The 19238-nt window shown below is 35.3% G+C and overlaps 2 protein-coding genes, 1 long non-coding RNA gene and 1 other non-coding gene across 6 annotated transcripts; 3 read left to right on the top strand and 1 right to left on the bottom strand.

Moving 5' to 3' along the window:
* Window positions 1-6946: 6946 nt before the first annotated feature.
* Window positions 6947-9175, top strand: LOC113316903 (protein Mpv17-like). The gene is made up of 3 exons (XM_026565058.1): window positions 6947-7386; window positions 7480-7580; window positions 8576-9175. Exons 1-3 carry the CDS (start codon window positions 7219-7221, stop codon window positions 8994-8996), a joined length of 690 nt encoding a protein of 229 aa, XP_026420843.1. The 5' UTR covers window positions 6947-7218; the 3' UTR covers window positions 8997-9175.
* Window positions 9176-9570: 395 nt separating this feature from the next.
* LOC113317432 lies at window positions 9571-14705 on the top strand. 2 transcript variants are annotated; one of them, XR_003343526.1, is made up of 6 exons: window positions 9571-9818; window positions 10044-10412; window positions 10656-10818; window positions 11683-12008; window positions 13308-14357; window positions 14569-14705. It is a non-coding gene; the product is annotated as an uncharacterized LOC113317432 (long non-coding RNA). The 2 variants fall into 2 exon arrangements; XR_003343527.1 differs by lacking the exon at window positions 10656-10818.
* Window positions 13508-13580, top strand: TRNAK-UUU. The gene has a single exon. It is a non-coding gene; the product is annotated as a tRNA-Lys (tRNA).
* LOC113317431 (F-box/FBD/LRR-repeat protein At1g51370-like) lies at window positions 14346-16089 on the bottom strand. 2 transcript variants are annotated; one of them, XM_026565552.1, is made up of 2 exons: window positions 15917-16089; window positions 14346-15839 (listed from the first exon to the last, which is right to left on the bottom strand). In XM_026565552.1, the coding sequence occupies exon 2, from the start codon at window positions 15801-15803 to the stop codon at window positions 14379-14381; it is 1425 nt and encodes a 474-aa protein (XP_026421337.1). In that variant the 5' UTR covers window positions 15804-15839; window positions 15917-16089; the 3' UTR covers window positions 14346-14378. The 2 variants fall into 2 exon arrangements, with proteins under 2 accessions (XP_026421337.1, XP_026421338.1); XM_026565553.1 differs by having other exon boundaries at window positions 14346-15803; window positions 15917-15986.
* Window positions 16090-19238: the final 3149 nt, after the last annotated feature.

Genomic DNA, 19238 nt, shown 5'->3' with positions numbered 1-19238 from the left:
AATGAAGTCTTCAATTCGTTAACCTATAGGGCCTCGAGAAGAAAACTAAGGTTAAAGGAGAATCGACTCTAGTTATGAAACTAGTAACACATAGGAGGTGTGGGGATTAGTTTTCCCAGTTGCTATAGTTCTCCTTTATATAGTTTTCAAATCAGGGTTTGCAATCCAAGTTATCTTGGTAAAAAAGCATTCAATAATCACCGTTAGATGAAAAACCAAATTCAACCAAGCTAATATCTTTCAACCGTTAGATCGAACTTAGCTTGTTACACACAAATGAAATGAACCCTCATTTTGGTTTATGTAACCGTAACTAGACGTGTACACCAGGTTGGTTCACAAGTAGTCAACCGAGGTTAGCCATATGATTACTCTCATATCAACCTTATTCATCTTAACCATAAGTAGTTCAAATGAAACTAGTTAAAGAGTTGTTCAATTGTTTAAAAAACACAATTGAAACCAAATCGTTTTGATTCACTTGAATCAATCATGGACATTATAGCCAGGATTTCAAAGATTGCATTCCTTATGATTTAAATGTTTAAGTCCTTGAACTGACCGATTTAACAAAGTAACCAGCTTAAGTATGCGTAAGGGTATGCGTACTTAAGCAACCAGATTTTGAGTTTGTTAAGTTTCCAAACTCAGCAGAAATTTTCGGTTCGAAAACTTCCGCCAGTATGCGTACAGGTACACATACTTAAGGTGACTAGTTTAGGAGTTTGTAATTCCCAAACTCAGCAGATATTTTCGGTTCGAAAACTTCCGCCAGTATGCGTACGGGTACGCATACTTAACCTGTCTCCTTCACCAATTTCGTATACACACATATGCATACTCTTGGCTTCCAGTTTATGGATTTATACACTAATGTGCGAACACACTATATATGCTTATATCCAAAGATGGTTACATCATCAACTCTTTATTTCAATCATTGAAACATTCTTCTATAATGACAATAGGCGTTTTCACACACTATTAGCATCAAAGCAATTTTCAAGATATTGAAATAATCATTATCGAAACATTCCATGGCTACATAAAATGATTGTATCACACAAACCATGTAAGATGTTACTCGGCAATTTTCTCATGATATAAGATGAACTTGGTCGAAGCGAAAGCTTACCAACACATATTTCGAGAAATATGTAAGCGAGATATACTCAGCTCGAAATCTCAAATGTGTATAGAGAAAACTATATTGTAACATGACTTATGTCTCAATATAGGAGATAGTAGAAATAGACTTTCCAAGTGATAGATGAGTTCAAGTCTCCACATACCTTTTGTCGAAAAAGTTCCACAAGCTCCCCTTAGTAGTTCTTTGTCTTCAAGAGATGAACGTCGAGAGATCTAAGCTCAACTACACTATCTATGTCCTAGTCCGAGACATCTATAAATAGGCTAGAAATCAAGACTTATAGTTTTGATCACTAACATTGACAAACATGCTTGAGATAGCAACACATGCGAGTTCGACCGAGCAATGCTCTAACAAAAAAGTTACCTCAAAACCTAGTTACCTTAATGTTTAACTACCCAAGATAAATATCACTTCACCAAATTTTACCACTATAACCCATAATATTTGATGACCTTTGGAAGATCGTATTTCCTACTCATTCCACTTGGACTAAACTACAAGAGTTATTATGGTTCAACAACCATCTCAGCTAAACCTAAGAAGTACTTGATATACGTCAGGTGGCTCTCATGCAATGTCAACATCATCCAAAATTTCCGGCATTATTTAATCACTTGGATTCTTCTTTACCATCTTATTTTCTTTCTAAGATACTCTTACAAATGTCACTCTCACTTCAGTCCTAAATATAACAAAAGAATCTTGGATCACATCGTCTGGCGAGAATCAGAAAATATTTCATCAAACTACCTTACCATCTTGTTCAACAAAACCATTCAACCTGCTCATACTACCCTTTTGACTTGTTCGAATATTCATGGACCATGAAGTACTGACATTCCTAGAAGCAGATTTGCTTGAATGTGATTTCACCTCGAGAGGTTTAGACATCTGAATATCAATTACACCCTTGAGAATAAAATTCAAGGTGTCTTAAAGATGGTCAAATTGATAGTTATTAAACCTCAATTTACACTTTTTTTGAACATGTCCTTCAGTGTTGCGGTAATGACACACTTTATAAGTTTCAAACGAAATCAAAATAGGTAGTTTTATCATACTCGTCTTGTAAAGATCTTTTCCTCCTTGGAGACACAATTTTTTTTTTCCAGAGAATTTTAACTGATCATCTCGTATCAAAGTAATAGTACTTTTTTTTATCAGTTTCTGACTTCGATTTTGTTGGCATATCATGAAAAAAAAGTGTTCTTACTTTTACCAACTCATCGCTTTGTGCAGATACTATATTTACGACATTTTTTTAGATTCGCCATCGCAACGTGGAGTAGTGCTCTTACTCGACCATCGTTCGATCTCTAAGACATTATCATCCTCAAGTGAAAGAATTTTCGATTTCACTTTGGCATGTTCTTCAAGAAAAATTCTTGTTTTGGAATAATGTTGACGAATAATACTGATAAGAGTATTGACTTTGTGTTTCAGCCGAATGACCTCAGAAGACTGAAATACCATACGTTTGAAAATTTCAGAACTTTCTTTGGCTGCTTCCCGTTCTACTTCTGAGTCAAACTCATCAGTAAGATAATAGGATGCCATTTATCGATATCCCACTTTTTTACGGAAACACAATGTTCATCTCTAAGAGAGTTTGAAAAATATGCTCTTCTATAAAATCCCTAAAAACAATTTCTTTTAAACTGGTGTAACTTTTATCAGATATTTTACTCATGTTCATATAGTCAGACTGCTTCAAACACAGACTTGTTAGGTCTTAACGTGTATTCCTGCCCTGATACCAATTGAAAATGCTTGGGTACCACAATACACCACCAACTTTTTCTTAGGAAATTTGTATGGACAAACTCAATACGACTCCGAGAGTTAAACTCAAACAAGGAATATTATCTAGAGTTATATATATATATATATCTTGCAATTAGAACATTTATAGAATTAAATCCGTGAACCTAATCACAAAGAGATTACTTGGACGGTACCAAAGACCAATGTCCAAGAATCAATCAAGTCTTATCCAACAAACTAGGTCGAATGTATCTGATTAACGCACAACCTGTGATATTTTAATTATGAATATAAATAATATAATACGAAAAAAAGAAGTAACAAAGACACCATAAGTTTTGTTAACGAGGAAACCGCAAATGCAAAAAAACCACAGGACCTAGTCCAAATTGAACACCAAACTGTATTAAGCCACTACAGACACTAGCCTACTACCAATTAACTTCAGACTGGAATTTGGTTGAGTCCTAAAAGGCATCCCACCTATTAAGGTACAGTCGCGCTCCTTATGTCTCTTAAATCCCAGCAAGACTCCGCGCAATTGATTCCCTTAGCCGACGTCACACCAACTAAGAGTTGCTTTAACTCAATTGAAAACTATGAACCAATATGCCTTCCACAGATTAATCCTATATATGATTTCCTTTACGATTAAAAAGATTTTGATCAAGGTGATATAAAAATCGATAGCAATAGACAAAGTTTAGCGAACCTTAAACTCCAGACTTATGCAACCCGAAGTGCATTGTAGATTATTATTCACCTCACAAGTATAAAACTTTGGAATCAACAAAGTTTGAGACGAAGAGAACTTTGATGATTTTTATTTATCTTGATCGAGTTAGAAGCTCAACAATCGATCAAGATCAGGATACTCGAGTTATCAAGGAAAGATAACTGGACCTGGATTCACGAATCCCTATGAAGTCTTTATAGTCGCTAAACTTCAAAATATTTAGGAATAGGACGACTCTAGTTACAACTAGGACACACCGAAAATTAGTGTCGGGATTCAAAGATCCCATTTGCTTGAAGTTCCCCTTTTGTAGACATTCAAAGCATATGTTGCTTTAGGTTTAAGCTAAGATAGCTTTGGAACCAAGCAATCAATATCCACCGTTAGATGAATCTTTGAATCTGATTTACATAAACAAGATATACACTCTGGTTAGGTGAAACCGTAACCAAACCATGTATAAGGACTATGTTTAAGGTGGTTAGCCGAAGCTAGCCGATTTGAACTTAAAAGCTTAGTATTCATTTTCATGAACACTTAAGACATTAACCTTGAGTCACAATCATGTGTTCAAATAAGTCTAATTTAATCGCACTTGAAATAATCAACATGGTTAGTAGGTGTACAAAGTACAAATACCATTGTCGTTAATTCGTGAGTCGGTTCAGCCACAGTACGTGTACCGGTTTGTAAGCTAACGATCCAAACCAAGTTCTGGAGTTAACATAACTATTTAGGTATGCTTACCGGTATGGATACATGAAGACTATCACCAGTTCCGGAGTCCACATAGCTATTTTGGTTTGCATACCGGTTTGGATACACAACCGAGTTCGGGAACACAAAACTATCTTGGTGCGTGTACCGGTTTGAATACTAACCCGGCCCGTGACCACAGTTCCTAAATGGTTTGCGGACGAGTATGCGTACCGATCCAGTTCACGAGTTGAACATATTTTTACATGGTGTGCATAAGAATATGCGTACCACAAATCTGTAAGTCGATATATAGCTACTCCTCTACGTGTACGAGTACATGTAATACGAGTTCATACTTATTACAGTTTTCCCAGTTTGGAAGACTGATAACACTGTCTTGTATCTGAATCTATAATAGTTATATATGTCTTTCTAAATCGATTCGAAACATTCCCGAATAACATTAGTGACACATTTCACTGTTCCAGGATATTTCTGAATGATAAAACTTGAATCATGATTTTGATTCCAAACAATTCATCAAGTATGAAAAAATGTTTATAAAGCTTAGTCATTATATTTCGAGAAGGCTTTTAACTTGATAATTAGTTCTCGAATCGAAATTCTTGTATATGCATAATAGTCTAGGTAGTTATGCGATATCATCTCAATGATAGAAAAGTGAATATGACTTGAGAAATAGGTGGTTCAGTCTTCACTTACCGTTGATAAAAGTTCTCCAAAAGTTTCGGTTGATCTTCACCTTCAAACGGTATAACACAATGATGACTGCCGTGATTCACTGTTTCTCAACTACATTTCTATCCTAGTCCGAGACTTAACTAATTGTAGACTAGAAATCAAGATATAATTTTGACAACTAAAAATTTGACAACAATCTTGAGATAGAAACACTTGTGAGTTCGACCGAAAAATGCTCTAACAGATTAGTTTTAAGTGTTACTAAAACCGCTAGTGCTTGTAAATACTTAACTGCTATGAACCATCATTGCACATGGTTCCAAAACCCTGAACCATTATACATATCCTTATGTGTAATTTCAAGGCAGACTTTTCTCACTTACATGAATTCCTAATAAGAATTTCATCTAAACCGAGAAAGTGTTTGCTTGGATCTGAGGCTATCTTAACTGAGAAAGTGTAGATCCATAAAAATCTATAATCCATAAATAGAGAGACTCTTGCAACATGATTTCCTTGTTGAAAAGTAATCTCCTTGACAATGCTTGTCTGTATTATGTTAATGTGCGTCTTATATATATAGGTGGATATCGAAAAATTGTGGTGTACTTGGTACCCTCATCACTTCACCATGAGCATCGTAGTATGCAAATGCTAGAACTAATTGCTAATAGATTAGGAAATGTGCTGAAGATCAATCTTTTCTTTGAATTATCTTCTATTCCCGTTTTACCCAACATTCTTGTCAATATCACCCTTAATTAATCACCTATTAGTAAAAATATGAGCTCTTCTGTACCTGTATTACCCAAAATTCTTGTTAATATCGACATTAAAAGTAGGAGATTTCCGGTTACTAACCTCTATATCAATTACCTCAACTTACTATCTAAATTTTGTGAACATTGCCTATGATTAAAACACAAGAAGGATTGTTATGTTGGTTTGTGCTATAAAGCAGACCCCTAGAAGATATTAATGATATTTCCATGGATTTTCCCTATGCGCAGGGACGTCGTTGAGAATAGGCGAGCTAGGCAACGACCTAGAACCCCCCAAATTTCTAGCTTTTGCGTATTGATATGTAAGTTTTGGTATAAAAAAAGAATATGAAACATCCACTTTAAACAGAAGTCGTTCACGAGCAACAACGAAACTCTTTTTTACGATACCTTGCATTCATATTCAAGCCTTGTACTAGTTTTTTATGTGCAGGTTTTTGTATCTGGTATATGCATGAATAGTTTTATATTTCTGTAAATTCGACTAAGGCCCTTAAATCATCTGTTACGACGCTGTCCTGGTGATGGTTTTTCTTTGTATATGATATAATGTGCAAAGACTATTATCATAAATATCTTGAAGTTGAGAATCACTTTTACTGAAACGAAGATAGTATCACAGATTATCCTCCGACTATAATACCAGTTGACTTAAACCCCTTCCATGAAAGAGGTGAAACCCAATTTTTTTTCCAAAAGTGAAAGCCATGATAGTCCATTGTACCTATACGGCTACCTGGTTCCCGTATATGTTGTTCCTACTAGGCAAGATTTTTTTTTCTCATTTTTTTTTTAAAATAAATGACTTGTAATAATTATTAAATGGAAAACAAAGTATTTACAAGGAACTTATTGGTAACCCCGTAACAAGTTCTATTTCAACAGTTTTTTTTTTCTTCTTTTTGGTTCGCATGGGGTGTGGGGGAGGCAAGATTTATTTTTGTGCAGGGGTGGTATATCATGAAAGCCAGTGAGTATATTTATGGTACAGATAAGTTTAATAATTAGTTGTAAACATGTGTCAAATTGTGAATGGGTTAGAACCCATTAGCTGTAAGAGCCGCCTTCTAAGTCCAATTAAAATCAACAAAATATCTGTAATCCTCTCTCCACCGTCCCCCGTCCATGTTTTTACAATAGAAACGGACTTTTTCTTGGTCCGACGTTCCGTTTAAAGTTGCTCAACTGTCAACTTTTCTTTTTGCTGAAGCCTCCTCTATCAACTATCAAGTCCTCTCCCAGTCTTCTTATTCTTCAAGAAACCGCCCCCTTCTCTCTCCACTGAACCCTAAAACCAAATTCTGAGGCTCTGCAGATTTAATGTCTCTTTAATTAAACCAAATTTTTCTGTGAGATTTTACTTACTACTTAGTTTTGTTGTGATGTTGAAGGCTTGGAAATTGTATCAGAATTGTTTGACTGTTCATCCAGTTAAGACCCAAATTATCAGTTCAGGTATTCTATGGGGAATTGGAGATATTGCTGCTCAGAGAATCACTCATTCTAGAAGGATTAAAGTGGAAGTAGAACCACATCTAAAAACCACCCATGTAAGTATTTCCGCTGATTTTGTTCTTTCAATTGGTCAATTGGGGTTTTTATTTTTTGTGTTTGAATTTGATGTTTGATTGATTTTGTAACAGGATGGTGATAATGAGGATGAACAATTCAAGGTCAATTGGAAAAGAGCAGCTATCACTAGTGGGTTTGGTTTTGGATTTGTTGGTCCAATTGGACATTACTGGTATGTACACTGTTCTTCCCCAATTTCATATACTTAGCTTAACAAGTGTTATTCAGCTTGCTCTAATTTGGGGGATGAATTGAGCTCATATCTGCTTTTGAATTGGTCTTAATTGATACCCTATTATGGAAAATATGATAATGCTTTTGTTTTTCGCAAATTTCGCCTACTTGTTCTTGCCCTCATTGGTCTGTTTCATCAAACTCATACTGAATGTTAGAGTTTCTATGGATATTCTATTTATGAATTGCTCTTAATTGATACTTATCGTGGAAAGAATTAAGAATGATAACGATGTTGTTTTTCGTTGGGGCAAGTTGTACTAGGAGTCCCTAAATGGTAAATCCACAGAGATAAGAGTATCTCTGGTTTCGCAATCCAGTGAAGTGTGGATATCCTTGATGTTGGCGTCCTGTAGGTATTGCCATCTAAGAACAAACAGTTGTCGTAGTAACTTGAATTCGGATCATATCTATAAAGGTGAACATATATCTTACTGCTAGTTATGAATTGTTCTTAATTGATGCTTATTATGAAAAACATGATAACGTATTTGTTTTATCTCGGGGAAAACCGTATCAGGAGATCCTAAATCCAAGCAGTTTCTGTGGTTTATCAACCGGTAGAAAACAATCTTAGTAACTTGAATTTATGAACACACACTTAGTTGTCTTAGTAACTTGAATTTAGGTGAACATATCTTACTGTCATTTATGAGTTGTTCTTACTTGATGCTTATTATGAAAAACTTGATAATGTATTTGTTTTTTCTCGGGGAAAGTCGTATGAGGAGACCCTAAATCCAAACAGTTTCTGCGGTTTTTCAACCGGCAGAAAGCAATCTTTGGAAAGACGTTACTGGATGTTAATGTAGGACTTTCCCGTGAACAACGAACAAAGAGTTATTTCCTTGAATTGTTGCGAACAAATCAGACTTCTCATAGAGCGTAAATATTGAAATAGAAAATGACTTGTGCTTAATTGTTTTCATGTAGGTACGAAGGTCTAGATCGACTGATAAGATCACGACTAAGATTCCCACCAAATTCATTACGATTTGTTGCCAGTAAAATAGCTCTTGATGGTGGTGTTTTCGGGCCAATATACGGAATCTCATTCTTCAGTTACATTGGGTTTGCTTCTGGCAAGAATTTACCTGAAGTGAAAGAAGGAATTAAGAGGGATTTGATACCATCAATGGCAGTAGGAGCTGCATTTGGACCAATAATCCAATTCATAAATTTCCGATACGTGCCGCTTATGTATCAACTCCTGTATGTTAACATGTTCTGTTTGTTAGATAGTGCTTTCATGTCTTGGCTTGAACAACAAGAAGATGCTCCTTGGAAAAAACGGTTCACATCTTTTCTTACTTTTGAAGACCAACAACTAGAGAAGAAGCCAATCAAGGAATGATGATGCGTGATGTTCGGCACGGTGAAAACTTCGAAAGAACCTTGATAATAGGTTCTTGACTTTTGATTCATAAATTTTGATTGTTATCGACTGAAACTTCGAAATTCAATAGCAGTTGAGTGAAATGTGATTTGTGTATTTGTTTTGAATTTAATGAGGAAAATTGAATTTGAACAAAATGAGAACAGGATTCATTCTAGATCCTGCCCAATTTTGCAGAAAGCTTCTTTCACAGATTTTATGAGATAATGCACTAGCATCTTCTAGACCTGGTGGTCTGATTGAGCTAAGTAGAATTCCCACTTTTTAATAGCTCATATAGTGCTAACTTGAACTCAAAGGTGCTAATGGAGATCTTAATGGAGGTAAATGCAAAATTTCCATCAATGTAAACCCATCCTTAGCCTGGCTCTCACTTGTTGGCGCTGCATCCAAACTAACATCTTAGCAGGTGGGGCTAACCAAATATGCTATGCTTGGGTTCGATTCTCGAGGTTAACCTTGAAAAACACAAAGAAGGCAAATGTATATACTACTATATTTCCATTTCTTCTTTGGTTCGATTGAAATTCCTTACTAAACAACACTCTCATCTCATCTGATCTTCCTCAGGGAATCCAAATTAGAGATGGAGGAATTCAACGAGTTTGATTATTCACTTAGATGATGATATCATCATAAAAATGTTTCTGTATTCTCAAGTTGTGTGAAGCATTTGTTTGCTGTGGTTGCTAATCCATATTGTATACTCTTTGAAGTCTGCAACCCAATTATCCATTACTGAAGATTGTGATAAGAAGACTGTGTGATAGATTATTTGAGGTGATTTCTATTCTTTAATTTTCATTTTAATCATGTTTGGAACAGATTCAGTTAGTATCCTAAATGTTTGATAAAATGCAATTCCATCTGTACAGGTTTCTTATCAGTTATCTTGTTGTGTTGGGTTGATATAAAAATTGAATTTCTATTAAAGATAGATAATGAACTTGAATTTATGATGTTTTACAATGATGTGTATGTTTTGCCGTCTCAATGGCTATTTAGGTATCAATCTTGTTCCTATTTGAAGAGCAATTGGAGATAAGCTGGAAAAGAGCAGCTATCACAAACGAGTTCGGTTTCGGATTCGTCGGTCCAAATGGCCTTTTAACTGGTATGTTGTTCTTGCACAACTTCACATATTTGCTCAAAGTTTAATTCATCAAATACACACTGAATCGTACAATTTCTATACACATTCTAAGTATATACAATTTTGGGTCATTTATGGGAGACATGACTCGCACCAGTAGAACCACATCTAACCCATATTCCACGGGGAATTGGAGATAATGCTGCCCAGAGAATCACACATTCTAGAAGGATTAAAGTAGTAGAAGAACCACATCAAAAAACTCATATTGGCCATTACTGGTATGTATGTTGTTCTTCCCCAGTTTTTGCATACTTGCTTAACAATCAGAGAGATGAACTCATATCTGCTTATGAATTTTTCTTAACTTATACCCCATTATGTAAAACATGATATTGCTTTTGTTTTTCGTCAATTGGGGGTTGCATACACAGATGAACATAGTTTGAAGCTGTTTATGAATTGCTCTTAATTGATACTCATTATCAAAATAATGATAATGTTTTTGGTTTTTGTGGGCTAAGTTGTACAGGGAGTCCCTAGATGGTGGTAAATCCAGAGAATTTATCTGGTTTTGCAAGCTAGAGAAGTGTGGATATCCTTGATGTTGGTGTCCTATAGGACTTGCCATTGAAAAACAAACACTTAGTTGTCTTAGTTCATTGAATTTTGGGTTACATATTGAAGGTGAGCATATCTTACTGATATCCATCAATTGCTCTTAATTAAACTTCTTACGAAAAACATGATAATGTATTTTTTTTTATCTCGGGAAAGTCCTATGAGGAGGCCCAAATTATTTCTTCTTCTTTCGTTGTTCAAACCCTGGGCAGACTCGATTGGAACTCCTTACTCATCTGATCTTTCTAAGGAAACCCAAATTAAAGATGGAGGAATTCAAAGAGTTTGGTTATTCACTAAGATGAGATATCATCATAAATTTGTTTCTGAATTCTCATCTTGTGTGAAGCATTTGTTTGCTGTGGCTGCTCATCCATATTGTAGTCTCTTCAAGTCTGCCACATGCATCCATCTCTGAATGGGTATGATCGGATTTTACAGGACTGAACTTGTGATAAGAAGACTGTTTTAATGATTATTTGAGTTTGATGTGGTTTCCGTCAATAATTTTCATTTTAATCAAATTAAAAGTTAGGGCTTGTACAAATCTTTATTGAACTAGAGGTTTTAGAGTTAGGATTTGTGAAATCCACCTACATCTCCTTCTCCCATGTCTACACCACCAAATTCCTCTTCTTCACCATCACCATCTCCAGTTGTTAACTCACCTCCTTCACCAACGGCAAGTCCTCACCACCTTCACCAACAGCAGTTTAAACCCTCCCAAGTCTGTTTCCTGTTCACCAGCACCAATTGAATGGTAATAACTGAGGAATTGAACTTCTATTACTGATTTAGCCTCTTTTCATCTTGTTTTCCCGTAATACGTGTTTTTTCTGAATCCTGTTCTATGGTTTTCTTTCTTTACTTTTCAATACATTTAAGCTTTGACTAAAGGTAATAAAAGACCTCTACCACTTCATGTTGCAGGAGAAAAAACTAAAGGATGAAATTCAGGAGCGTAACTCTGGATTGCAAAATCAAGATGCATACGTCGAGGAGACCGGGTGGAGTATAAGAAGCTGGAATACAGCATTCCCAAGATCCTGGATGATGCTACTTCTGGTGTGAGTAATTGTTTCAGTACTGTGTGTATTTTCCTTCTATAAGTTTTGTGGTTGTGGGAGCAGTAAGTGGTACAACTAAGCTGTGGGACTTGGATGAAGCAAAGAGTATATCTCCACATGTGGTATGAATTTTAGATTCACCCCAGGTGGATGTTGGGCTGTTCCCAGTGAAGGCACAACACTGTCAAGGTTGGTTAAATTCTCGATTCCTCAACTATTGCACTCTGAAGTTTAATTCTTTTTCTTCTCTAAGTGGATAATATGTTGTGTTTTATGAGGTGAACTTGTTCCCTCAAGAGAAATGTGCTAGTAGAACTGTAAAGAATTTGTTCTTCCGAATCTAGTTATTTGTCTATTTGGTCTTCGATATGAATCTTCTTTTGAAAATGTGCTGTCAGTATTTCTTGCAATCACTGTTTCAGTAGTTTTCAACTTCTTATTGTGTTTCCTTTCTATGAATATACTGTCTTATTCTAAACCATCACTCGTACACATGTTCTAAGGGATAAATGTTAATGTCAAGAGTAATATCTCTCTGCTCTTTTTTGTTGGAAACAAAGAGGAGTATATGTAGCGTGTACACGTGGATCGTCCAATTTCTTTTGATTGTTTAGCAAAGTGAATTCAGTGTTCACTTATATCCCCAAATTTTATTTAGAAACCCTGATAGGGTAACACCTGCGCAACCTTCTTCGATGTCTACCTATTAACTTATTTATTGCTTGCCTTGGTGTACTTTTCCAGTTGATTTCCTACACAAACTTCATCCCTGCTTCTTTCTTCAAACTCAGTCTTTTTGACATGCTTTGGGTTGCTCGCACGCTTTAATATTGTGACTTGCTCCTTTCAGACAACATATCGAGTGTGCTTAATTATGTTATGTCTGGCCTGTTTGCTATATCGAGTTAGGCTTTCTTCCCCGCATTTTCATGTACTCTTCTGACCGGAGTTTCTCCTTTTCCAGGTGTTTTTGTAAAGATGCATAACCTCCAAACATGTGATTTTTTGATTGTTTATAGAGAAGAGAATTCTGGAAAAGATGCAAGTTGTCTCTCTCCAAACCTCTTGCTTTATATAACATATCCTAGATGAAAAGCAAGTTCTTTGAGAAAGATCCACTTGGTGAATCAAAACAATCTCATATGCACGTTATTTAGTGGTTTTTAGAATTAAAGTACCCATGTTGAACCAAACAACTGCAAACTTAACCACTAACTACGTATATTCTTGGTTCAAGGATAGTGAAGGTTTTTCGTTGGTCAACAATTGTGTACAAGTAACACAAAACCCTTTCTTTCCAGCTCCTGAACAAAACAAGGTCAAAACATTCAGTCATGTTAATAATAGTCAAAACATTTTAGCAACAACTATTCTGTGATCAAAGAAATTCAGTCATGTTAATAATGTAGCTGATGTGGATATTGTTTGGTTTTATGATTTATATCCAATCACACTTTTTAGTTGTGAATTTGTTGTTGTCTTATACAGGGGAGGATCTGATTGAAACAAGGGAAGAGAAAAGAAGAAATAACGAGCGATGGTTTCCTAGCTCACCGTAGCGTGTTGGTTATGGAACCTATGAAGCTAAAACGCTACAAGGTATGTCTTCCATGTGCAATATTTAGAAGTCTATGCGTGTATTGATTTTGTGTCGCCCAGCTATAGTATTACTTTTGAACTCATCTCTTGCGGTCTTAGCTCAGTTGGTAGAGCATATGGCTTTTTGCCATAAGGTCGTGGGTTCGATTTCCACAGACGGAATACAAATTACTTAAGGTTGCATATATTGCTTAGACTGTACATCTTACTAACCCCGGTAACATCTAACAATTGCTTAGACTGCACATCTTATTGTTAAGTCAGAACTCTGGACACTTTTGGAGCAGTATCAAGCTTAGTAATGTCAGATGCCAAATATGAAATGCCAGTAACGATAGAATTTGGAATCCATGCAGGAGGGGAAGTTGTAGCTAACTTGTTTAGTCCAGGCACCTGGAAGGTGGAAACACATTACTTGTCCCGTGTTTAGCAAGACTAACCAGTCAAAAAATTTCCATTTCATTACAATAGAGGTGTTTTAATGTCTGTTTCTTCATTACGAGGAGTGTATGTTCTAGGGAATAATTTGTGTTTACTGATAATTCTGCTACTATTTCATGGTATTAGATCTCAACCAATCTCTGCAGGGTAGCAAAATGTATGAACCTTAGAGTAAGATGTCTAAATTATCATGGCATGAACTATCTGACAGAAATGCTCAAATTAAAATGGTATTGAATGAAACTTAGAGCAAAATGTATGAGCAGTTTCTTAAATAAAACCCATAATCCAATAAAAGAGAACCCACTACAGGGGCAATAAAAAAAAAAAACTAAAAGAAACATAAAAGATTGAAAATAAGCACTGACAGTAGAGAATGAGGTCACTAACAGTGCAGCAACGACCCAACTGAAGTAAACAATTCTGCTGCCCATCTTGATGAGACCTGGTGGATATGTTGTTGCTCCTTCATCAACACTCAAAGCTTCAGCAAACCAGGTATGTAATTCTTTAAATGTTTCAAGAGACATGAACTACACAGTCAACTGAGCCTCTTGGAAATAATGCTATCTCATTCAAAACTTTCTTTTTATAATTCGACTTCTTTGAGAAATAAGATGACTGACCCGAAATTGTAACTCTTACCGTCTGTAAGACATTTGCATTCTTCAGAAACAATCTTACCAAATCCTTCTCGGCTTGGTTCCAGAAACACCCGTGAAACTCAATGGACTTGAGATGCCGCAGCAAACAGTGAGGAACCAAATCTAGCGACCACTCGTCAGATGGGTAAGCTTCATAGTCACAAAATCCATCAACAAAGATGAGTGACTCCATATTTGGTGAGACATGGAGAAACTTGAATAGTGTTTCAACAGTCCAACACGGTAGAATAACCTCATCATGAAATCCACCTCCAAAATGTGAAGCTGCAGTCGTTACTTCCAAATGAATCAAGTTATAAAACGGAGACAAACTCTTTAGGAAGTGATCTTGATATGTAAGAAACTTTAGACCATACTCGGATATTTTTAGATATTTCACATGAGAAACACTATTGAACAGCTTGGTTACAGAACAACGAAGTTGATCACCTGTTTCCCCATTACCTGCTGAGCGTTGAATGATAATTTCTGCATCAAGCAATGTTGAGAAACTTTGCGAAACAAAATCCCTTGCAAGCATTGAAGAGTATTTGAATGACTGTAAATTTGGTGCATTGATCTGGATATCGAAATACTTATGCATTGCATTTTGAATGAACAACCGCTTCATATTAGAACCAAAAATACTTAGTTGCTGTATCTTCCAAAAAGACACTCTCAAACTCAACTCTTCAAGAATGGGGGAGCTGGAAAGCAACATATGAATGAATTGCTCATTCTCCAACAAGACGCCGAGTCGAAGGATCTTAAGTTTTGGAAAACTTACTGATTTTGGAAGGTGGAGATTGCAGTCCATATGTAGCTGCAGCAATGTGAGCGACTCACAAGTAAATATGAATGGGTGAAACGTGATGGGAATCGGAGCAATAAGAACAAGCTCTTCGACTTTATGTCTAATTAACACATTAGATATCCATCCTTGAACCCGAGATGCATCAAAGAGACCATCAAAATTGAGGGAGAATTTCTTTATACTGTTGTTGTCTTGATGAAAAGAAAGCACTCGATCCACAAAATCCATGTATGCGTTGATCCTTTTGGGACGACGAGCTTCAGAAACATAACGAGACCCCAAACTGTGAAAGTCGATGACGGGAACAGATGTCCATCGGTACCTCCACTGTTTAGCCAGAACACTTGTAGAAACCATACGTTTGATCGGAAGAGATGATAAAATGTGAGTAATAATTTCTTCAGGTAATTCACTGATCCTATCCGGATTATCATTTTCCCATTCTATTTGCCTTGTTCTTTTTGTTTGGCTTCTCAAGGTCACCATCTTCACGTACACATAATAAAGATATGCTTATTGCGACTGCAAAGATAAATCATGGAATTTCTAGAGTTTGATTTGAACGAATAAAACAAAACAAAAATCAATAAAAAGATTACCTTCGCAATTGATCAGAGACCTTCAGAGTTGAGATTTGAGAACCCTAAAACGTGAAAACCCCACTTCCGTACCGTACTGGAAACTTTTAACTGCCATTTGGTATTTTTCTCAATGTATACCATTTCCTCCCACTACTTGCCGTTAGAAAAATTCTTAGTGCTGCCGTAATTTTCTCTCCATGACGTTAAAATATATTTTTGACTCACAAGAATTTGAATTTCATCCTCCTAATTCAAGCGGCAGCAGATATTCCATACCGCGAATAATATCTTCCACAAACTTACTGCTATTCAAAAGAAGGCTATTATTGGGGCGTCACATTCCATTAAAGGGCCGTCACCTAATAAGACAAAAATGAGCCACCACAAGTAATATCAAAAATCCTTTATCTCAAATAATTTTGAAATGACCAAACAACCCTTATGTAGTTAATTTTAATTTAATTAGATAATAATTAAATTAAGGAGATGAATTTTGTTAGATAGTGGAGAGGATTTAACACAAAGTGATGATGAATCTCAACCAATTGAAAAAATAAATCAACAAAGTGAAGAACCAATGGTTGAAAATCAACAGGTACACCTCTAAACTATCTCCCATGGGTTCAATTACGCTCAAAACTAGCTTAAATACGCAAAAAGTTTGAGATTTTTAGACTTTCATGGAAAATTACGGTTGGGTTAGCTTCGTTGCCAACCGTAATTTAGGTTTACGTCTAGGTTTTGGAAGAACTCCAAATCGTAACTGGTTCCAATAGGACAAAATTGAATTACGGTTGGTAATATATCATGCCAAACACTTCAAAAACCCAGACGTGGGAGAATACGCCTGGAAAAAAATTCACGAACCTAGACGTAGAAGATTACGTTTGGAAAGTTTACTTCGCGAACCTAGACGTAGAAGATTACGCCTGGAGAAATTACATCACGAACCTAGACGTAATCCAATTTGAAGCTTCTTCTAAAACATCCAGGAAGAATTACGTCTAGGTTAGCCTATAAGATAAACATGGACGTAAATACATTTTCTACGGTTATAATTAAAAGGAACCTGGACGTGATTTCAATTTCTACGGTTGGAATGAAGAGAAACCTGGACGTAAACCAACATGCAAGCTAATTCTACGGTTTGAATTCATCCAAACCTGGACGTAAGTTCTTCAAAAACTGAAATTACGGTTGGCGAACCTAGACATAATCGCAATGATGAAGTGAATTGAAGTTGAATTGAATTGAAATTACTGAGAAGGAAGAGGAGCAGTTTTTTTGCGAATTAGAATAGAAAAAATTAGGTTTTTAAATTTTTATTTTAGTTAAAGTGTAATCTAGACATTTTGCTTATGTGTTAGGATATCCCATAACCACTTTTTTGGACACTAAGAATCCAAGTGAAGCCCCTTTAATGGAATGTGATGCCCCAATAATAGTCTTCATTCAAAAAGGTGTTGGAGCCCAACTTGTTGCTAGGTTGCCAACCAAAAATTTGTAATTTCCTATCAAAAAGAAAATAAAAGAAATCCGAAAAAAAATAATTACCATCTATAGTATATATGTACCTACTATTGCTATTTTAAAAGGAAAATTTGCTATTTGGTCCTAAGCCCATATAGTTATTTATAGTACGGTCCTACCAGAATTTTCTTTTATCCGAAGGTCCAAAATTAATTAAAATATGGAATAATACCCTCGACTACCAAACATGTGTGTCTACATGCTCATTATATTGAGTACATATCAGCTACACTATTTACAAATTCGAGTACATATTTGCTACACTGCTTACATAATTTGAGTACATATCTACTACACTGCTTACATAATTTGGGTACATATCTGCTACACTGCTTGCAGGTTAAATTTCATTATTTGCGTAAGTTCATCACTTACTTTAGTTGTTTTTTACAGTATAATTCAGCAGTACATATATGATGTACTTAAAAGAAACGGGTTAAAATGAAATTTTTCACTACATATATGTAAAAATTCATATACTACAAAAAACAGGATCTCTCTAGTGCTCCACTCCCATTGGACCACGTCCTCCCAAAGCGCCAACACTCTTCTTAACAGTAGACATATTGAACCTGTAAATGTGACCAAAATGTAACAATTAAAACACAACAACAATCCATATATGAATAATAGATAAAAATGAACAGTACAAGTAATATGACAAACATCAAAATTAATATTACCTAACGATGGTTCAATTTTATTTCGGTATTCCATATATGCATTGCCAAAATCATAAGAATTAACTGACTAAAATCTATGTATAAAACAGATTCAAAAAGCAGTTTTTCAGTATTTAATATATGTACTGCTAATTCACTATATAAAACAACTCCATGGCAAAAAAAATAACAGAATCGGGATAGTCTTATTTCAGTATCGCATATATGTACTTGTGGATGAAACAACAACAAGTGATAAAACTAAGAATAAAACATAATCAAAAGCAGTTCGTATAAGTATGCCACATATGTACTGCTGATTCATGAACTAAAAAACAACTACATGCAATGAATCTATCAAAAAAACAGAATCGAGATAGTCTTATTTGAGTATCGAAGATATGTACTTATGGATCAAACAACAAGTGATAAAACTAAGAATAAAATAGAATCAAAAGTAGTTTGTATTAGTATGCAACATATGCACTGATGGATAATACCCCTGAAACAACAAATAAGTATGATTTTGAGAAAATAAAGAACGGAAATAACAAGAAAATCAAATTGAGAGTTCAAATAATTTAAAACCATCGTAATCTAACCAAAAAATCGAATAATTACGATCAAGATTCATAAAAACAATACGTCATATACATACTGATGTTTAATACACAAGCAAAAGCTGAAACCAAACATATAGAAGCATTGTAAACACAGAAAAATCGGTAAGTCATATACGTACTGATGGTTAATACACAAAACCAAACTGAAACCAAACCAAAAGCCACCAAAATGAAACTAAAATACCAGCTCTACAAACGAAACGAACGTAAAACATGATTTTATAACTAGATATGGACTATTTTCATCAAAAACCACTAGTACATCATATACGTATTGATGATTAATACACAAAAGCAAACTAAAAACAAACCAAAGACCATGACTTTCTATCGAGATCTGAAGGAGTTTTACCAAAATTGAAGTAAAAAATTAACGAATCAAGCATGAAGATCGTAAACACAAAAAAAACGAATTCAATTCCTCTTTTCGGAACCCTAAAATCTGAATTTTGAATTTTCCTCCATGAAATCAAGAGATTTGGATCTCAGATTAAGATAAAATCAAGAAGAAACTTAAAATAATTA

Source organism: Papaver somniferum, chromosome 10 (genome assembly GCF_003573695.1).
Source record: "Papaver somniferum cultivar HN1 chromosome 10, ASM357369v1, whole genome shotgun sequence".
NCBI lineage: Eukaryota > Viridiplantae > Streptophyta > Magnoliopsida > Ranunculales > Papaveraceae > Papaver > Papaver somniferum.
This window is presented reverse-complemented; position numbering and strand designations above follow the sequence as displayed.

Bases quoted from the DNA above. Each gene is read 5' to 3' on its own strand.
- LOC113317431 (XM_026565552.1), bottom strand. From the start codon at position 15,803: ATGGTGACCTTGAGAAGCCAAACAAAAAGAACAAGGCAAATAGAATGG.
- LOC113316903 (XM_026565058.1), top strand. From the start codon at position 7,219: ATGTTGAAGGCTTGGAAATTGTATCAGAATTGTTTGACTGTTCATCCA. The intron at 7,387-7,479 runs GTAAGTATTTCC...ATTTTGTAACAG, and splicing joins CACATCTAAAAACCACCCAT to GATGGTGATAATGAGGATGA. The intron at 7,581-8,575 runs GTATGTACACTG...GTTTTCATGTAG, and splicing joins GGTCCAATTGGACATTACTG to GTACGAAGGTCTAGATCGAC.